General features: G+C 49.1%; 1 protein-coding gene across 3 annotated transcripts; it reads right to left on the bottom strand.

Moving 5' to 3' along the window:
• Positions 1–3,358: 3,358 nt before the first annotated feature.
• C5AR1 (complement C5a receptor 1) lies at positions 3,359–18,275 on the bottom strand. 3 transcript variants are annotated; one of them, XM_026013978.2, is made up of 2 exons: positions 18,091–18,275; positions 3,359–4,921 (listed from the first exon to the last, which is right to left on the bottom strand). In XM_026013978.2, exons 1-2 carry the CDS (start codon positions 18,091–18,093, stop codon positions 3,866–3,868), a joined length of 1,059 nt encoding a protein of 352 aa, XP_025869763.1. In that variant the 5' UTR covers positions 18,094–18,275; the 3' UTR covers positions 3,359–3,865. The 3 variants fall into 3 exon arrangements, with proteins under 3 accessions (XP_025869763.1, XP_072611721.1, XP_072611730.1); XM_072755620.1 differs by lacking the exon at positions 18,091–18,275 and adding an exon at positions 13,948–14,183; XM_072755629.1 differs by lacking the exon at positions 18,091–18,275 and adding an exon at positions 6,916–7,180.
• Between the last annotated feature and the right edge of the window lie 270 nt (positions 18,276–18,545).

The raw sequence follows: 18,545 nt of genomic DNA, 5'->3' as shown, positions 1-18,545 counted from the left end.
AAACTCTGGCCAGTGGAGGCGAAGTAAAAGGGTGTCAGAGGGAGGAGGCAGGAGGTGGGAAGAGGGCAGGAGAGATGTTGGCTGTCTAGGGAGAAAAGCCATCCAAGATCACAAGGGTCTTCCAGGGTGGTACCCCAGACCTGAGGCTTAGGTCTCCCCCAGCGACCATGGTGCCTGGGAATCTGCACAGGTACCAACATTTACTACCCAAACCACACACAGCCTCTTCTAGAAGCCCAGCAAAGCAACCTGTCCTCTGTGTTCAGACAGTGTCTTTATGTGTTTTTTTCTACTTATTTTTTATTATTTGAGAGAGAGCACACAGGCAAGTGGGGGTTGGAGAGGGGCACAGGGAGACAGAGAATCTCAAGCAGACTCCCCACTGAGCCATGGGGCTCGATCCCAGGACCCCAAGATCATGACCTGAGCTGAAGGCAGACACTTTACCGACCTAGCCACCCAGGCTTCCCTAGACAGTGTCTTCACTTTTTTTTTTTAAGATTTTATTTATTTATTCATAAGAGACACAGAGAGAGAGGCAGAGACACAGTCAGAGGGAGAAGCAGGCTCCCTGCGGGGAGCCCCATGTGGGACTCGATCCCCGGACCCTGGGATCACGACCTGAGGTAAAGGCAGATGCTCAACCACTGAGCAACCCAGGTGCCCCCACACAGTGTCTTTAAATAAAAATTGTAGGGATCCCTGGGTGGCGCAGCGGTTTGGCGCCTGCCTTTGGCCCAGGGCGCGATCCTGGAGACCCGGGATCGAATCCCATATCGGGCTCCCGATATGGAGCTTGCTTCTTCCTCCGCCTGTGTCTCTGCCTCTCTCTCTCTCTCTGTGACTATCATAAATAAATAAAAATTAAAAAAAAAGTTGTACCCCATGCAGAGGCGACAGGACTGGAGTAGCAGGATCTAACTACCTTTGGTCGCAATCATGCAAGATCCCAGCCCAGCACCCCATGCATGGGCTGTTCCCTGGACTCAGCCTGCTCTGCAAAGAGGGAGGACGAGGCTATACTCACGTTGTCCAGCCCCACGTGGCTCCTGAGCACTTGAAGTGGGCCAGTTGGAATCGAGGTGTGCTGTGTGTAACATATACACAAGATTTTGAAGACTTGGGGGCACCTGGGTGCCTCAGTCAGTTAAAGCATCAGACTTGATTTCAGTTCAGGTCATGATCTCAGGGCTGTGAGATTGAGCCCCACGATGGGCTTCGTGCTTCATGGAGAGTCCACTTGAGATTCTCTCCCTCTCCCTCTGCCCCTCCCCCTGCTTGCCCCCTGTCTCGGTCTCTGTCTCTTTCTCAAATAAATAAATAAATAAAATCTTTCAAAAAAATATTTTGGATATATTGTGTTGGGCAAAATGTAGTATGGACTGTATTAATATTTTATATCTTAAATATCATTATAACAACATAATAAAAACATATTAATAGCATAATTATTATTATATATTAATATATATTACAAACATTAATATACTGTTAATGTGTTATACATTTTCTATATTTGTATTACAGTTATGTTTTTATATTATCTAATTATAAATATAATTATTATACAACATGTAGCATTGTTATTCATATAATATATAATTGTATAATATATAATATTCATATAATTAATATATCATCGGTATAATTGTTAACATGACATTATTATATCATAAAATATATTACTATGACTTCATCTGTTTCCTTTTAGTGTTTTTAAGTTTATTTATTTAAGTAATAGAGACTACTGATGTGGGGCTCGAACTCATAACCCCTAGATCAAGAGTCTCACACTCCACCGACTGAGTCAGCCAGGTGCTCATGATTCTCCTTAATTTTTCAGTGTGGCAACTAGTAAATTGAAAACTACCATGCCAAAAAAAAGAAAAAGGAAAAGAAAACTACCATGCAGCTCAATCATTTTTCTGCTGGGTGGTGCTGGTCTGTACAATATTTTTTTTAGTCAATCCACAAAGATGAACGCATACACAAAACAAACAGAAAATTTTCTAAAGATTTTATTTATTTGAGAGAGACAAAGTGAGAGAGAGAGAGATCACAAGCAGAGGGGAAGGGCAGAGGGAAAAGCAGACTCCCCACTGAGCGGGGAGACCGACATGGGGCTCAATCCCAGGACCCTGAGATCATGACCTGAGCCGAAGGCAGACGCTTAACCGACTGAGCCACCCAAGTGCCCACAGAAATGTTTTAAAATTGATTACAAATAACACATTACAATGTTAATTTTTTTATTTTCATTATTCAAGTGCTGCAAACTACTTTTTTCTTTTTTTTTTTTTTAAAGATTTATCTATTTATTTGAGAGAGAGAGGAGAGAGCACGTGAGCAGGAGGAGGAGCAGTGGGGGAGAGAGAGAGGATCTCCAGCAGACTCCACTACTGAGTGCAGACACCCCCCAAAAGCAGGGCTTGATCCCAGGATCCTGACTGAGATCATGGCCTGAGCCAAAATCAAGTTGGTCACTTAACCGACTGAGTCACCTCAGTCGCCCCCAGACTAGTTTTTAAGCCAAAAGTTTACACGATTGATAGAGCATTCCTTTGAAAGGGCAAAATATGGAGAGCAGAATGGTGGTTGCCAGGGGTCCAGGACAAGGCTGGGAGGATGGAGGGACATGGGCCATCACAAGGGATCCCAGTGGTAATGGAATGTCCTACACCCCCAGGGTAACAATGGCAACATCCTAGCCATGATCTTGCAACATCATTTTGCAAGAGGTCCCTATAGTGCAGCAGGTCAGGGGCACACAGTATCCCTCTGTATCTACAGTGACATTAAAATTTTCTTTCTAAAAAAAAAAAAAAGTTTTTCTTTTTTCTTTTTCTTTTTCTTTTTTTTTTTTTTTTTTTTTTTGAGACATACACACAAAACCGCAGTTTACAAAGTCAAAAGTCAAATTTCCCCATGACCGCCTTCCCCCGAGGTGCCTAACCAACATTTCCCAGCCTCTCCCTTCGGCACTCCTTCCTCACACTTGCTTTTCGCCAAATCCATTGAACATCTTTTTACTGAATATGTTTTCTCAAAACCTGATTAGTAAGACCTTCACTTACCGTTTTTTTTTTTTAATCAACTCACTTAGAAAAGCTTAGCCAAAAAAGAAAAGAAGAGAAAAGAAAAGAAAAGAAAAGAAAAAAGAAAAGAAAAGAAAAGAAAAGAAAAGAAAAGAAAAGAAAAGAAAAGCTTAGCCAGTGAATTTTGCTTTGTCCCTCACAAGAATATTTTTTGAGATGCTCCTTAGTTTTTTTTCCCCCCAGGTCTCTGTAAAATAAACACGTCACCATTTTTTTAAAGGTTAGACTGTTTCTTTCTTTTTCTTTAAGATTGTACTCATTCATTTTTTTTAATATTTCTATTTATTTATTCATGAGAGACACAGAGAGAGATGCAGAGACACAGGCAGACAGAGAAGCAGGCTCCCTGCGGGGAGCCCGACGCAGTTACTCGATCCCAGGACCCTGGGATCATGACCCGAGCCTAAGGCAGATGCTTAACTGAGCCACCCAGGCGCCCCAAGGTTAGAATGTTCCTATTTGTCTCTTTTCTATGTATCGAATGTGTCCCATGCACAATCTCCACCTGCAGCAGACATAGGGCTGTTGGGGGGGGGGGGGTGCTCCGAGTAATCCTGGTTTCTGCTTGTTTCCCAAAGTCCTCAGATGGAAAAGGAAAGTTGAGGGTCCCCGGAGGGACGCGTTCATCCTGGAAGTGAGGGAGGACGGGTGTGGGGAGAAAGGAAGGAACGGAGGGGAGTTCGCTCGCAGGCCAGCTCCCCACCAGGGGCTGGGTTAAAGTCAGCAGAGGGAGAAGGGACAGGTGGGAGGGGCAAGCCGGGAGGCCCCCCTCACACCCCCTGGCTCTTCTGCGCTGGGGTGTCCACCGTGGAGAGCGTGAAAGACTTGCTGTCCCGGCCCACGGACTCCTCGGCCAGCACCTGCCGGAGCCTGGCGGGCAGCGACTTGAGGAAGCGGCTGTGGAACCCCTGGGCGGCCACCACGTAGATGATGGGGTTTATGCAGCAGTTGATGTAAGCCACGGCCACGCACAGCGGGTCCAGGCGGGACACGTATCTGAAGCTTTCGGAGTGCTTGTGGAACAAAGCCATCATCATCCCCGTCACCTGGTAGGGCAGCCAGAGGACAAAGAAGCTGACCACCACGGCCACCACCACCTTGAGCGTCTTGGTGGAGCGGGTGGCCTTCCGGCTCCAGGTCCGAATCAGGAGGAAGGTGTAGCAGATGCTCAGTATCACCAGCGGCCCCAGGAAGCCCGCGAGCAGCCGCAGGACGGCCACGCCCCTCTCCACCGAGACCCCGACCCCGCCGTAGTCCACGCCGCACGTCATCCAGAACGGGAAGTACTCCGTGTGCACCCCGCGGAAGACGAACGAGGGTACGGTCAGCAGCAGGGCCACGGCCCAGGCCACGCCGCAGGCCGCCCAGGCCAGCCGCGCCCCTCGGTAGTTCTGGCACCAGATGGGATTAAACACCAAGACGAAGCGGTCGGCGCTGATGGTGGCCAGGAGCAAGATGCTGGCGTACATGTTGAGCAGGATGAGCGACGGCAGGATGCGGCAGGCAGCGTTGCCGAAGGGCCAGTAGCCCTGCTGGACGATGGACGAGAACAGGATGGGCAGCGCCAGGCAGGACAGGAGATCGGCCACCGCCAGGTTGAGAAACCAGATGGCATTGATGGTTCGCCGGACCTCGAAGCCCGTCACCCAGACCACCAGGAAGTTGCCTGGCACCCCCACCAGAAAGACCATCACGAAGATTACCAGGGCGATCATATCCAGGACCGACAGCTTGGGGTTGTTGAGAGACTCATCCACAAATATGTTGGGGTCCAGGGTGGCAGTGCCATAGTCGGGGTACTCGGGCGTGCTGAAATTCATGGAGGCCTGGGGGGAATCAGAGAGGCAGGAAGAGGATGAGTGGCAAACAGGTGCCAGGGGCCCATGGGAGCTACTCGTCTTGAAGCCCATCACTTTGCTTCTCTGATCCCAGGTCTCTTCCCAGGAAAATGGGGAGATCAAGGGCTGAGAGCCGGCTGGGGTGTCATACCACATATAAAATTGGAAAACCCTTCGATGCTGATTAGTCTCCCTGCCACCCTACCACTGCCACCTGATGTCCCTGGACATCTCTATGACCTAGAAGCCAAACGGTTAAAACCTAGTCCTGCTGCAGTGTTGTGGTCGCTGTGCATTCTGACTGGACGGTACCCATGACACACTGCTTCTTAGCTATTTTTAATGTCACCAACAAACTGAGATGATATTACCAGGTAGTTACCCCACTGCACCCCCCCCCACCATCATCCCCTTTGCTGCCTTCCACCTACTGAGGCTCTGAGCTGGGAGTGGCTCCCCAGAAAAGGCAGTGGCTTGGCAGCGTCTCACATACTTGGGCACAACATTTAAGTGAGGAGGTGGAGAACCAAAAAGCCTCAGGCAGGGGCCCCGGGTGGCTCAGTTGGTTGAGCATCTGCCTTCAGCTCTTAGCTCATGATCCTGGGGTCCTGGGATCAAGTCCCACATCAGGGTCCCTACTCAGGAGAGAGTCTGCTTCTCCCTCTCCCTCTGCCCCTTCCCCTGCTCTCTCTCTTCACTCTCTCTCAAATAAATAAAATCTTAAAAAAAAAAAAAAAAAAAAAAAACCTTTAGGGACGCCTGGGTGGCTCAGTGGTTGGGCATCTGCCTTTGGCTCAGGGCGTGATCCCGGGGCCCCAGGATGGAGTCCCGTATCGAGCTCCCTGCATGCAGCCTGCTTCTCCCTCTGCCTGTGTCTCTGCCTCTCTCTCTCTCTCTCTCTGTCTCTTATGAATAAATAAATAAAATATATTTTTAAAAACCCTTCAGTCATCAAGAAATAATATCTCACATACTTCGGCACAACATTTAAGTGAGGAGGTGGAGAACCAAAAAGCCTCAGGCAGGGGCCCCGGGTCTCAACTGTTCTACTCAAAGCCTGCAAGTGCCGTTACTGCTGTATGCCTCTGTTGCTTTCCTGGTTGACCCCTAGCCATTCATCAGCTCTAGCTCTAAAACCTCAGTCCCAGGATGCCTGGGTGGTTCAGTGGTTGGGCATCTGCCTTCAGCTCAGGGTGTGAGCCCGGGATCTGGGATCAAGTCCCGAATCAGGCTCTCTGTGGGGGGCCTGCCTATGTCTCTGCCTCTCCCTCTCTCTCTCTCTCTCTCTCTCTCTCTGTGTGTGTGTGTGTGTGTGTGTCTCCCATGAATAGATAAATAAACCTTTAAAAAATAAATAAAACTGCAGTCTCAGAGCAGAGGGAAAATATTTGGTGACAGACCAGGAGGAAGAATGAGAAATGGGAAGAAGAAATAGATTTCTGCCTTGCTGGAGGGAAGATAGAAGGGATGAAAGGAACAGAGAAGGCTGAGTTCAAGGACAATGAGGACCTTAGCACCCAGATTATGGTCTCCAATGACCATCTGCCATTCAAAGAAACCAGGGCTGACTTCTGTTCTGGGAGAGGAAAAATACAAGACGAGCCTAGAACATCTCATACTAAAGAGTAAAGAAACTTTAATATAATTAAGGGGAATCCAAAGTCAATGTGGGAAACCTCCCTTCAGAGAAAAACCTAAGAATAATATCTGCAGAAGGAATTTCAGAATTCAGGAAATAATGGGTCTGGATGGTGAACAACATCTGATAAAACCATCAGGTGAAAGGCAGATGGGAACTTTACAATAAATAGGCTGGGCTCATAGCCCAAACTGGCCAATCCACCTCAGCATCCAAAGAGGGACAATCGGATATTCTGTTCTTTCGGACGTGAGGCATTGGAAAGAACACAGCACCACCTATGAAGTAATTCTTGCCAAATAAATAATTGTGAGTCTAATCAAGGTTCTAGATCAAAAGTTACCAGTCTTGGGGCGCCTGGGTGGCTCAGCCAGTTGAGCATCTGATTCTTGGTTTAGGCTCAGGTGGTAGTCTCAGGGTCGTGGGATGGACCCCCATGTCGGACTCTGCACAGGGTGTGGAGCCTGCTTGGGATTCTCTCTCTCTCCCTCTGCTCCTCCTTCACTCTCTCATGCTCTCTCTCTCTCTCAAAAAAACAAAAACAAAAACAAAAACTACCAGTCCACAGGAAAAGCAGGGGAGAGAGGAACATGACAAATAACACCACAGGCACAAGATCAGCCCAGTCAGACCACAGGAAACCCTACAGGACAAATAGTCTGTTTTCTCCCACAGATAAATGGCATTGGGAAGGAAAGAGAAAGAAAGAAAGAAAGAAGAAAGAAAGAAAGAAAGAAAGAAAGAAAGAAAGAAAGAAAGAAAGAAAGAAGAAAGAAAGAAAGAAAGAAGAAAGAAAGAAAGAAAGAAAGAAAGAAAGAAAGAAAGAAAGAAAGAAAGAAGGAAGGAAGGAAGGAAGGAAGGAAGGAAGGAAGGAAGGAAGAAAGAAAGAAGAAAGAAAGAAAGAAAGAAAGAGGGATCCCTGGGTGGCGCAGCGGTTAGCACCTGCCTTTGGCCCAGGGCGCAATCCTGGAGACCCGGGATCGAATCCCACGTCGGGCTCCTGGTGCATGGAGCCTGCTTCTCCCTCTGCCTGTGTCTCTGCCTCTCTCTCTCTTTCTCTCTCTGTGACTATCATAAATTAAAAAAAAAAAAAAGATTTAAAGGCATATCAAGCAAAGGTAACACAGAGACCTCATTTGGATCCTGATTGGAAGAATCAATTGCAAAATCAGACATTTTTGAGACAATCCAGGACACTCAAAAATGAAGTGCGGTATTTGACAATAGTAAGGAATCAGTGCTAATTTTATTGAGTGTGATGTAGTTTTGTGTTCATGTTTTTATTTTTTATTTTTTTTTAATTTTTATTTATTTATGATAGTCACACAGCGAGAGAGAGAGAGAGAGAGAGAGAGAGAAAGAGAGGCAGAGACATAGGCAGAGGGAGAAGCAGGCTCCATGCACCGGGAGCCCGATGTGGGATTCGATCCCGGGTCTCCAGGATCGCGCCCTGGGCCAAAGGCAGGCGCCAAACCGCTGCGCCACCCAGGGATCCCTGTGTTCATGTTTTTAAAAAAAGGAGCAAGGGGCACCTGGGTGGCTCAGTGGTTGAGCGTCTGCCTTTGGCTCAGGTCATGATCCTGGGGTCCTGGGATCGAGTCCCACATCGAGCTCCCCGCAGGGAGCCTGCTTCTCCCTCTGCCTGTGTCTCTGCCTCTCTGTGTGTGTCTCTCATGAATAAATAAGTAAAATCTTTAAAAAAAATAAAATAAAATCTTTTTAAAAATTTAAAGGAGTGGGAAGGCTGTTTCTGATAAAGGTAAATAGCAAGTGAAATAGGATGTTTTGGATTTACTTTAAAATACTCCAACAGTGGAGTGCTTGGCTGGCTCAGTGGGTAGAGCATGCAACTCTTGATCTCAGGGTTGTAAGTTTGAGCCCCTTGATGGGTGTAGAGGTTAATTTATAACCATTTAAAAAACTTTTTCTTTTCTTTTTTAAAGAGGGGGTGTGCCCACACGCATGCATGTGAACAGGGGTTGGGGGAGAGGGGCAGAGGGAGAGGAAGAGAGAGAGAATCCCAAGCAGGTTATTCACCCAGCTTGGAACCCTACACAGGGCCCAATCTCTCGACCCTGAGATCACGACCTGAGCCAAAATCCAGAGTCCCATGTTTAACTGACTGAGCCGCCCAGGCGCCCCTCCAAATTTAAAGACCTTAAAAAATTTTTTCAAAAACAAAATAAAATACTACACTCCAGCAAAAGAAATAGCTGGGAGAGAGGAGACAGGACACAGGAGACAGGAGGGGAGAGGAAGGCCATGGGTGACGAAGAACAGCAAAACATTGTTGAAGCAGGGTGATGGGGACACCAGGGTTCCCAGTACCATTCTCTCTACTTCTATGTGTTTGAAGTTTTCCATAATAAAATAACATGAAGAGCAGAGGGGTCCTGAGCTTCCTCCCAAGCAGACCGGCTGGGAGGACTATGGCACCCAAGACAGAAGGCGTCTGGGAGTCACAGCTGAGCTGGAGAGAGCCTTGTAGGCAAGTCCATGCCCCAGAGGCACCAGCCACAGCAGACGAATCCCCGTGGCACGATCACACCAAAGCATCCAGATTGTATACAGCACTTAGGACACGTGCCAGACACGGCATTAGCTCTTCCAGTCCTGCCCACGACACTAAAAGTTGGTTCTATTAATATGCCCACTTCTTTTTTTTTTTAAGATTTTATTTATTTATTCATGAGAGACAGAGAGAGAGAGAGAGAGAGAGAGGCAGAGACACAGGCAGGGGGAGAAGCAGGCTCCATGCACCAGGAGCCCGACGTGGGATTCGATCCCGGGACCCCAGGATCATGACCTGGGCCAAAGGCAGACGCTCAACCGCTGAGCCACCCAGGAGCCCCATACAGCCACTTTCTTGATGAGGAGACAGAGGCACAGGAAGGTAGATAGCCTGCTCCGGGTCAGGAATTCACTCCTGCGTAGGCTGGCACACAAACCCAGGCAGGCTGCGCCTGGCTATTTCCGAGTGGGGCTGTGGACGGAGGGGGAACCCTTCAGCGCTGAGCTCTGTGGCCCCTAGAGTTAGCACATCCACGAAGGCCACTTTGTCACCAACCCAGGCAAAGGAGACAGAGAGGAAGAGAAATGATCATTACAGAAATCTTCGGAGCCGGATAGTTATCGCACCACCCTGCGGATTATATAAGACGACAACTGTGACAACTGCTCGGACACCCGGCCGAGTGCCTGGCTCGCAGCGCAGGACAAGAAAAGACAACGAATAGGATTAGTTTCTTGATATTGTGATTATGGACGAGCTCAGAGCTTTCCCCTAAGCCACTCTGTTTTATCTCTTAGTCCCTTTATGTTGTCACAAGGTGGGCCAGGCTGGTGGCCCTGGGCTTCCTGCCGGTAGAGCCATATCCGTGATCACATCACTCAAAGGGGGAATGTCCCTGTCAGCCGATGACAGGATGATTGGGGTGGGGTCCAGCCAAGCCCTAAGAGATGATTCAGCCATAAAAAGGAATGAGGTGAGCTACAGTGTGTATTTCTTTTGATGATGTTCTAGAAACAGAGGACATGGCTGAGTCACAGAGTGAACGTACTACAAATGCCACTGCATCATACACTTGAAAATGATGAATTCGATGTTATGTGAATTTTATCCAATAAAAAAAAAAATGCAGGATGCCTGGGTAGCTCAGCAGTTGAGCGTCTGCCTTTGGCTCAGGGCGTGATCCCGGGGTCGTGGGATTGAGTCCCGCATGGGGCTCCCCACGGGTAGCCTGCTTCTCCCTCTGCTTATGTCTGCGTCTCTCATGAATAAATAATAACAATTATTATTTATTAGTATTAATGGTATTACTAATAAATAATAATAAATAAAATCTTTAATAAAAAACGCCAGTGTCACGAAGCCAAGGGAGGGGTAAGGGATTGTTCCCGTTGAATGGGGACCACACAGGCAGGACAACCAAATGGGATGTGACATCCTGGGCTGGAGCCCAGAGCTGGAGACACCTATTCACCACAAAGGGCGTACCCGAACATCTGAGCAAGTTTGCATATGGTCTGTAGCCTAGACAATAAAGTCCCACCAAATGTTACTCTTCTTTTCTTTTTTTTTTTAAGATTTTATTTATTTATTCATGAGACACACACAGAGAAAGAGAGAGAGAGAGAGAGAGAGGCGGAGACACAGGAAGAGGCAGAGGGAGAAGCAGGCTCCATGCAGGGAGCCCGATTTGGGACTCGATCCCAAGTCTCCAGGATCAGGTCCTGGGCCGAAGGCGGCGCTAAACCATGAGCCACCCGGGCTGCCCCAACAGCGATAACTGCTCTGCTCATGCTGGTGATGCTCCTTGTTCTTAAGGAATAAACGCTAAAGTATTTAAGGGCCAGAGGGCGTGATGCCTACAGCTTACTCTCAGATTGCTCAGGAAAACAGATGATAGATAGAGATCCATAGATAGTCAGATGATTGATAAAGCAAATTTGGAGACTCTGGGTAAAGAGTATATGGGAGTTCTTTGTTAGTCTTCCAATGTTTCTGTAAGTGTGAAAATTTTTCAAAATAGAAAATTCAAATTGTTGAAATACTTCTATTGGTGAAGAGCCCCTGCCGGGAGCCTGACCCCTGCCATCCCCCCCACCCCCACCTCTGTACCCTGGCTTCTTCCCATTTCTTCTGGGACCCACCTGCCCCATCCCTCCACTCCCCCACTCCATCCCCATGCTCCAGTTACTAAAGAGTTAATGCCAGGCCCAGCAGGATGCCCTGTACCTTAGTGGTTGCTCAATATTGTGAGTGTCTGCCCTGGATGCAGTAAAGGAAGCTTTTGCTGCTGATTCCATGAACTCCCAACCCTCCTTGGCTGCAGAGTGACTCAAACTCCAAAAAGGGAGTGTCCATCCCCACTGACAAAGCTCCTTCCTGGCCTGAGCTCATGGGGGCCCCTTGCCTTTCACTGACTTCATGAGGGCAGAAAAAAAAAAATGCTGATTCTAACACCCTGTGGCTTTCAGGATCCTCCAGTGCAAGAGGCTTGAAAAGTTCTGCCCTTGCAGCATCCCTAAAAGGATGGGAAATAACTGGAGTGTTTAGCAAGAGGGGATTGGCTAAATTACTTGATGGCACATTTGCAACAACAAAATGCTATGCAACTATCTGAAAGAATGGGATGTTTATGAACCAATGTGAAAGGAGCTCTGAGATCTAGGGGAACATATAAAAAGCAAGGATGGGAGCCTGGAAGGGGTAGCCCAGCTGACTCAGTGGGGAGTGCAACTCCTGATCTCCGGATTGTGGCTTTGAGCCCCACATTGTGTGGAGATGACTTAAAACCACAAGAAGGGACGCCTGGTGGCTCAGCGGTTAAGTGTCTGCTTTCTACTTTCGGCTCAAGTCATGATCCCAGGGGTCCTGGGATGGAGCCCAGCGTAGGCCTTCCCACTCAGCAGGGAGTCTGCTTTCCCCTGACCCATGTACTCCCTCTCTCTCTTTCTCTCTCAAAATAAATAAATAAATAAAATCTTTAAAGATATACTGTAAATAAAATAAAATCTTAAAAAAATAATAACAAGCAAGGACCAGATGGTGTATAAAGCAGCCTACCTACAAAAGAAGACTCTCCCTCCCTCCCTCCCTCCCTCTCTCTCTCTCTCCCTCCCTCCTTTCCTCCTCTGTATCTCTGTCTCTACTTCTAGCCTGTACCTGTCTCTCTCTCCAGAGCAGCTCTAGAAGTAGACAGAGGAAGCTTGTACCAGCGGTTGCGGAGGGCGGAGGGCTTGGGGGTGGGGGCTGGGTCGTAGGGGGTGGGGGTGGGAGTGGGGGTGGGGGGGCAGACATTGAAAGGAAGCATTTCACGGTATATGTCTATATTTTTCTTCCTCTTGTATGAGGAACCATACCAGTGAGTGCACTGCCCATTCCAAGAAACAGATACTATAAAGCAAATACAAAAGAATTTGCAGTTCCCCACCTCTAGGACAAGTCTAAGCAGATTTCTTTATCTCACTAATGTCAACCGCCTGGGGGACAGTTCCTGACCCACCTGGCACCTGCTGGTCTACAAGGAGAGACAAACAGACCGCCAAGTGGGGAGGACTCAAGTGTTTGATAGAGAGCCCAGCCCAGTGTGGGGGGAGGACGGGCTGCAGCCCCATCCAATAGAACTTTCTGCACTGCCGGAGCATGTCTTTGACGGTGGCCACCAGCCATATGTGGCTCTGTGCCTGAGGAACTGAATTTTCAATTGTGTCAGTTTATTTTTCTTTTTAAGTTTTTACTTATCCATTCATTAGAGACACAGAGAGAGACGCAGAGACATAGGCAGAGGGAGAAGCAGGCTCCCTGCAGGGAGCCCGATGTGGGACTCTATCCAGGACCCCAGGATCACATCTTGGGCTGAAGGCAAACACTCAACCGCTGAGCGACCGGGTGCCCCTCAATTATGTCAGTTTAAGTACACTCCCATTACCACATGTGGCTAGGGGCTGCCCAATCACGGGTCTGGGGGTCCGAAGGGGCCACTCAGCACCAGGCACTGTTTTAAGCCCTTCCCACGTGTTAGTTCACTAATAACTAATAAAAGTCCTTAAGTCCCAGCAACCAGAAGGGTGGGATACTATCGTTCCTAAGTTCAGAAGCCTGGCTTTCTTTTTTTTTTTTTTCCCCAAGATTTTCTTTTTAAGTAACCTCTAACTCCCAACGTGGGGCTCAAACCCACGATCCTGTGATCAAGAGCCACACACTGTACCGATGGAGCCACCCAAGTGACTGTCACGGGCCCATTTTAAGAGCCCTTGTCTACTGTGGGCAGGAAGGGCTCCAGGGCAGAATCTGGGAAGAAGAGGAGAGTGGAAGTGTCCAGGTGAGGTGAGCAACAGTGGTGGCTTGCACCAGCGTGGTGGCCGTGAGGAGACACAAACGGATCACAGCACAGGGTGAAGGAGAAGACACAGTACTTCTAAGAAAAGCAATCATAGGGCGCCCGGGTGGCTCAGGGATTGAGCATCTGCCTTCGGCTCAGAGAGTGATCCCAGGGTCCTTGGACAGAGTCCTGCGTCGGGCTCCCTGCAGGGAGCCTGCTTCTCCCTCTGCCTGTGTCTCTGCCTCTCTCTGTCTCTCATGAATAAATAAATAAAATCAAGCTCTGTTCTAAGCCCTTTGCCTGTATTAGCTCATTGAATCCACAGAGAGAGCAACCCTATGAGAGTTGCAACACCCATTTCACAGATGGGAAAAACTAAGGCTACCCTTAGAGCTTAAGATTGCTTCCCAAGTCCTCCCCGCAGGTAGCCAGTGGCAGAGGGAGGAGAGAACTTCTGAGAGCTCGAGCCCTCTCTGAGTGGGTCGGGAGTGGGGGCGTGCATTCAAAGCCAAAGCCATAAGGAGAGAGCCAGGGAAGAGGCTACCCACCAGAAAATAAAGGAAGGCCAGCACGGCTGGCTGGCAGGTGGCCAAGACCAGGCTGGAAGATCCACCCATAGTCATGTTAAAGATGTTGTGTTTGATCCATGGATCTGGGGAGCCATGGGTGGTCTTTGAGCTGCAGAGGGACTAGATTTGTTTCAGTTACGGTTAGGGTGAGGGTGTGGGTCAGGGTTAGGGTGAGGGTGAGGGTAAGGGTGAGGGTTAGGGTGAGGGTTAGGGTTAGGGTGAAGGTGAGGGTTAGGTTAGAAAGATCCTCCGGTGGTAAGGTAAGATGAGAGGCGTGACTCGGACATGGTGGTGCAGCTGGTGCGTGGTAAGCCAGGCCCCACGCCCTCGCCGCTCTCTCCTGGCCCCTGGTAGGGGAAGTCCTGCCAACTGTGCCTGCATTAAAGTGGAAAGAACAAGGCCACCCGAGGGGCTCAGTGGTTTAGCGCTGCCTTCAGCCCAGGGCCTGATTCTGGAGACCGGGGATCGAGTCCCACGTCGGGCTCCCTGCGTGGAGCCTGCTTCTCCCTCTGCCTGTGTCTCTGCCTCTCTCTCTGTATCTCTCATGAATAAATAAATAAAATCTTTTAAAAAATAAAGTGGAAAGAACAGACCCGCTTAGGAATGCTGTCAGAGCCCGTAAGTACCCAGAAGGCAAGGTCTGCTCCTCTGACGCCCCACCACCCCTTCCTGCTCCTCCATCCACACGACATCTCTAAATAGGGCACCCACAGAACCACCCGGAGCCATTGGAGGTTGGAGCCTCTTAGAAATAGGATATGAGAATTAGGGTAGGCATCTTGACTCATATTGATTTTCTTGAATCGCATGACCTCTGTGACCCCAAAACACTTACATTTTTTTTAAAACCCATGAAAAATACAAGCTTCCAGATCCTCTGAGGTTGCACTGAACTGCAACCTCGTGGGCTGGCAAAAATAAAAAAGCATGATGTGACCGTGCAGATGAGGGTTCAGGCAGATGCTCTCATGAGCCGCAGATGGGAAACATCCATTGGTATATTTCTGGCAAGATCCATTAAAATTCAATGGGCACGGTCTTTGCGGTTCTGGAAACCCAGACTTGGAGCCAAAGATGTTAACTTTGGTTTGTTGTTGTTTTTCTTAATATTTTATCCATTTATTCATGAGACACACAGAAAGAGGCAGACACAGGCAGAGGGAGAAGTAGGCTCCATGCAGAGAGCCTGATGCGGGACTCGAACCTGGGAACCTGGGATCACGACCTGAGCCGAAAGTAAACGCTCAACCACTGAGCAACCAGGCATCCCTTAATTTTGGTTTTATTTTTTATTTTTTTTTAATTTTTATTTATTCATGATAGTCACACAGAGAGAGAGAGAGGCAGAGACACAGGCAGAGGGAGAAGCAGGCTCCATGCACCAGGAGCCCAACGTGGGATTCGATCCCGGGTCTCCAGGATCATGCCCTGGGCCAAAGGCAGGCGCCAAACCGCTGCACCACCCAGGGATCCCCCTAATTTTGGTTTTAAAGACAAAATATGAGGACAGCCCGGGTGGCTCAGCAGTTTAGCGCCGCCTTCGGCCCAGGGTATGATCCTGGGGTCCCAGGATCAAGTCCCATGTCGGGCTCCCTGGGTGGAGCCTGCTTCTCCCTCTGCTTGTGTCTCTGCCTCTTTCTCTGCATCCCTCTGTGTCTCTCATGGATAAATAAATAAAATCTTTTTAAAAAATAAAAAATAAAGACAAAATAAGGGATGAGCACTGTGTATTCTACCAAATGTTGGCAAATTGAATTTATTTATTATTTATTTATTAAAGATTTTATTTATTTATTCATGAGAGACACAGAGACAGAGAGAGGCAGAGACACAGGCAGAGGGAGAAGCAGGCTCCACGCAGGGAGCCCAATGTGGGACTTGATCTTAGGACTCCAGGATGACGCCCTGGGCCAAAGGCAGGCACTAAACCACTGAGCCACCCAGAGATCCCCGGCAAATTGAATTTAAATAAAAATTTTTGTTAAAGCATCCAACTAGGGATCCCTGGGTGGCGCAGCGGTTTAGCGCCTGCCTTTGGCCCAGGGCGCCATCCTGGAGACCCAGGATCGAATCCCACGTCGGGCTCCCGGTGCATGGAGCCTGCTTCTCCCTCTGCCTGTGTCTCTGCCTCTCTCTCCCTCTCTCTCTCTCTCTCTCTGTGACTATCATAAATAAATAAAAATTAAAAAAAAAAAAACTTAAAGCATCCAACTATTACAGTGGGGGGATAATGGGTAATTACACTTTGTCTATTTTTCCATATTTTCAAAATTTTACAAAATAAAAGTTTAATCATTATAAAAAAAAATAAAGACAAGATATGGAAAACAACTAAAATCTCCATTGAGAGGGACTGGACCCTCACGGTAGACTATTACGAAGCTGATAAAAAGAAAGAAGGAGGGGGATCCCTGGGTGGCTCAGCGGTTTAGCGCCTGCCTTCAGCCCAGGGTGTGATCCTGGGGACCCGGGATCGAGTCCCACATCGGTCTCTCTGCGTGGAGCCTGCTTCTCCCTCTGCCTGTGTCTCTGCCTCTCTCTCTGTGTCCCTCGTGAATAAATAAATAAAACCTTTAAAAAAGGAAGGAAGGAAGGAATTCCCTTGAAATACACAGGGATTAGAACACTTGGGTGGCTCAGCAAGGAGGCAGGGAGCCTGCTTCTCCCTCTGCCTGTGTCTCTGCCTCTCTCTCTCTCTCTCTCTCTCTCTGTGTCTCTCATGAATAAATAAAATCTTTTAAAAACAAAAACAAATAATACATCCCACACAGATGTAAATGTAAAGAGCAGAACACAGCGCTGGGCATGCAGTAAGCGCTCAATAAATACTGATTAGTAATACTCTACGTTATTCTTGAAGAAAGCAAGATGTAGGCTAATGTGTAGAATGTACTTCTATTTGCAAAGGGGAAAAAGGACATAGATATGTCACATGCATTGAGCGCCAACTGTATGCCATGCTGTAGAGCCTTCCGTGTGTTATTTAAGTCTCTCAATGATCTTACAATGCGGGATCTAATTCTGTCAGATTGTTACCCAACCCCCCATCTTCAACATAAAGAGAAGGAAGCCCAGAAAAGCCGAGCCTCCTCGTCTATGACACAGGAGAGGCAGGATTTGAAGCTTATTTCAATTTGCCCCCATGTCAAACTACTCCCTGCACATCTGACCTTGAACACCAGCAGACCGTTTCTGGAAGTATCCAACACACACTTGTGCCCAAAGTTGCCTCCAGGGGCTGTGGCAAGGAGCCCGAGGCCCCAGGGCTGGGCAGGGAGAGCGACTTTTCACTGAATAATACCCTTCAGCATTTGGGACCATCTGATGGAAAGGAAAAGAAGTCGAAGCCAAATAGTTGGTGTCTCAAAGTCCTGTGGGTCCCGGCCAGGTCTCCAAAACGGGTGAGGCAATGCCAAGCCCCTCCCTGGGCAGCTAATGTGTCCTCCGTTTCCTCTTTCAAAAAAGATGAAGCAAGACAAAAACATCTAGCGAGGCAGGTACCAAATCACAGCCGTGCCTCTCTAGAACCCAGACCTGGGGGCACAGGTGTGCACAGGGGTCCCTCCCTGAGCCCGGACACAGTCTCCCTCTGACACCCAGAGAATCTGTGGGGGCAGCCTGGGTCTGCCACCAACCACTGAGGGACCCGGGCCATCTGTGCTCCTGCCTGGGTCTCAGTTTCCCTGTCTGTATGGTTTAGAACATCTGAATGTCCGGGGGAGTCCCTATCTTTCTCCCAAGCCGGCTCCTTGCAGCCCCCGGACCTTGGCTCCTGCCGTTCTGCTGCCGGAAAGACCTCCCCTGGATCTGACCATTTGAGGAAGGGTGTCATCTAATCAGACCCAACACACGGGTTTCCTGTCCTGGGGACCTTTGGGATCCCAGCCGGATGGCATTGCTGCGACTCTATAATCCCTTGACCACCTTCCTTCTTAGCTGCATCCGCCCCCTACCAGGGCCAGAGGGGAGGGTCGGAGGGGAGGAGGGGGAGAAGAGGAGGTGGAGAGATTAGGGAGGAAAGGGGGAAAGAGTGGGAAGGGGAGAGGTGGGCAGGAGAGGGACCAGCAAGGAGTGAGGGGAGGGAGATGATGCCTGGGTCCCCCATCCCTCTGGGGAACTCACCATGTTCAGGTCTCCCGGGATCCCCGCTGATCAAAGGTCCCTCCTGCCCACACACTGTGGTTTTTAAGCCCCAGGGGAGGGTGCAAATCGCAGGAGGAAATGACCAGCCTTCCCCCTGTGGGGCTCTCATTGGTCTGCACTGGGCACCCCATCTGGGGCTGCTTCCGTGGGGCACTCGCTCAGCGCTCTCAACACCTCCTTCCAGTCAGAGGAGGGAGGCTGGGCTTGCAAAACTGTGGAAGTCCCTGGCCCGAGGAGGGTGGAATCCAGATAGAAGAGCCCCCACCTCATCCTGTTCTAGGCTCAGCACCTCTCTTGGGCTCAGTTTCCCCACTTGGGACTTTCTAGGGCCCCCAGCAGCTGCAGGAAAGCTCAGAGATCCAGCTGGCTCAGACTCCCTCTGGGGTTCTGGGGAGCAGGGATTTGAGCCCCAGCCTCCCGGCCAGGTTGCCCTG

Source organism: Vulpes vulpes, chromosome 1 (genome assembly GCF_048418805.1).
Source record: "Vulpes vulpes isolate BD-2025 chromosome 1, VulVul3, whole genome shotgun sequence".
NCBI lineage: Eukaryota > Metazoa > Chordata > Mammalia > Carnivora > Canidae > Vulpes > Vulpes vulpes.
The sequence above is the reverse complement of the archived record's forward strand: the minus strand, read 5'-3'. Positions and strand labels throughout refer to the sequence as shown.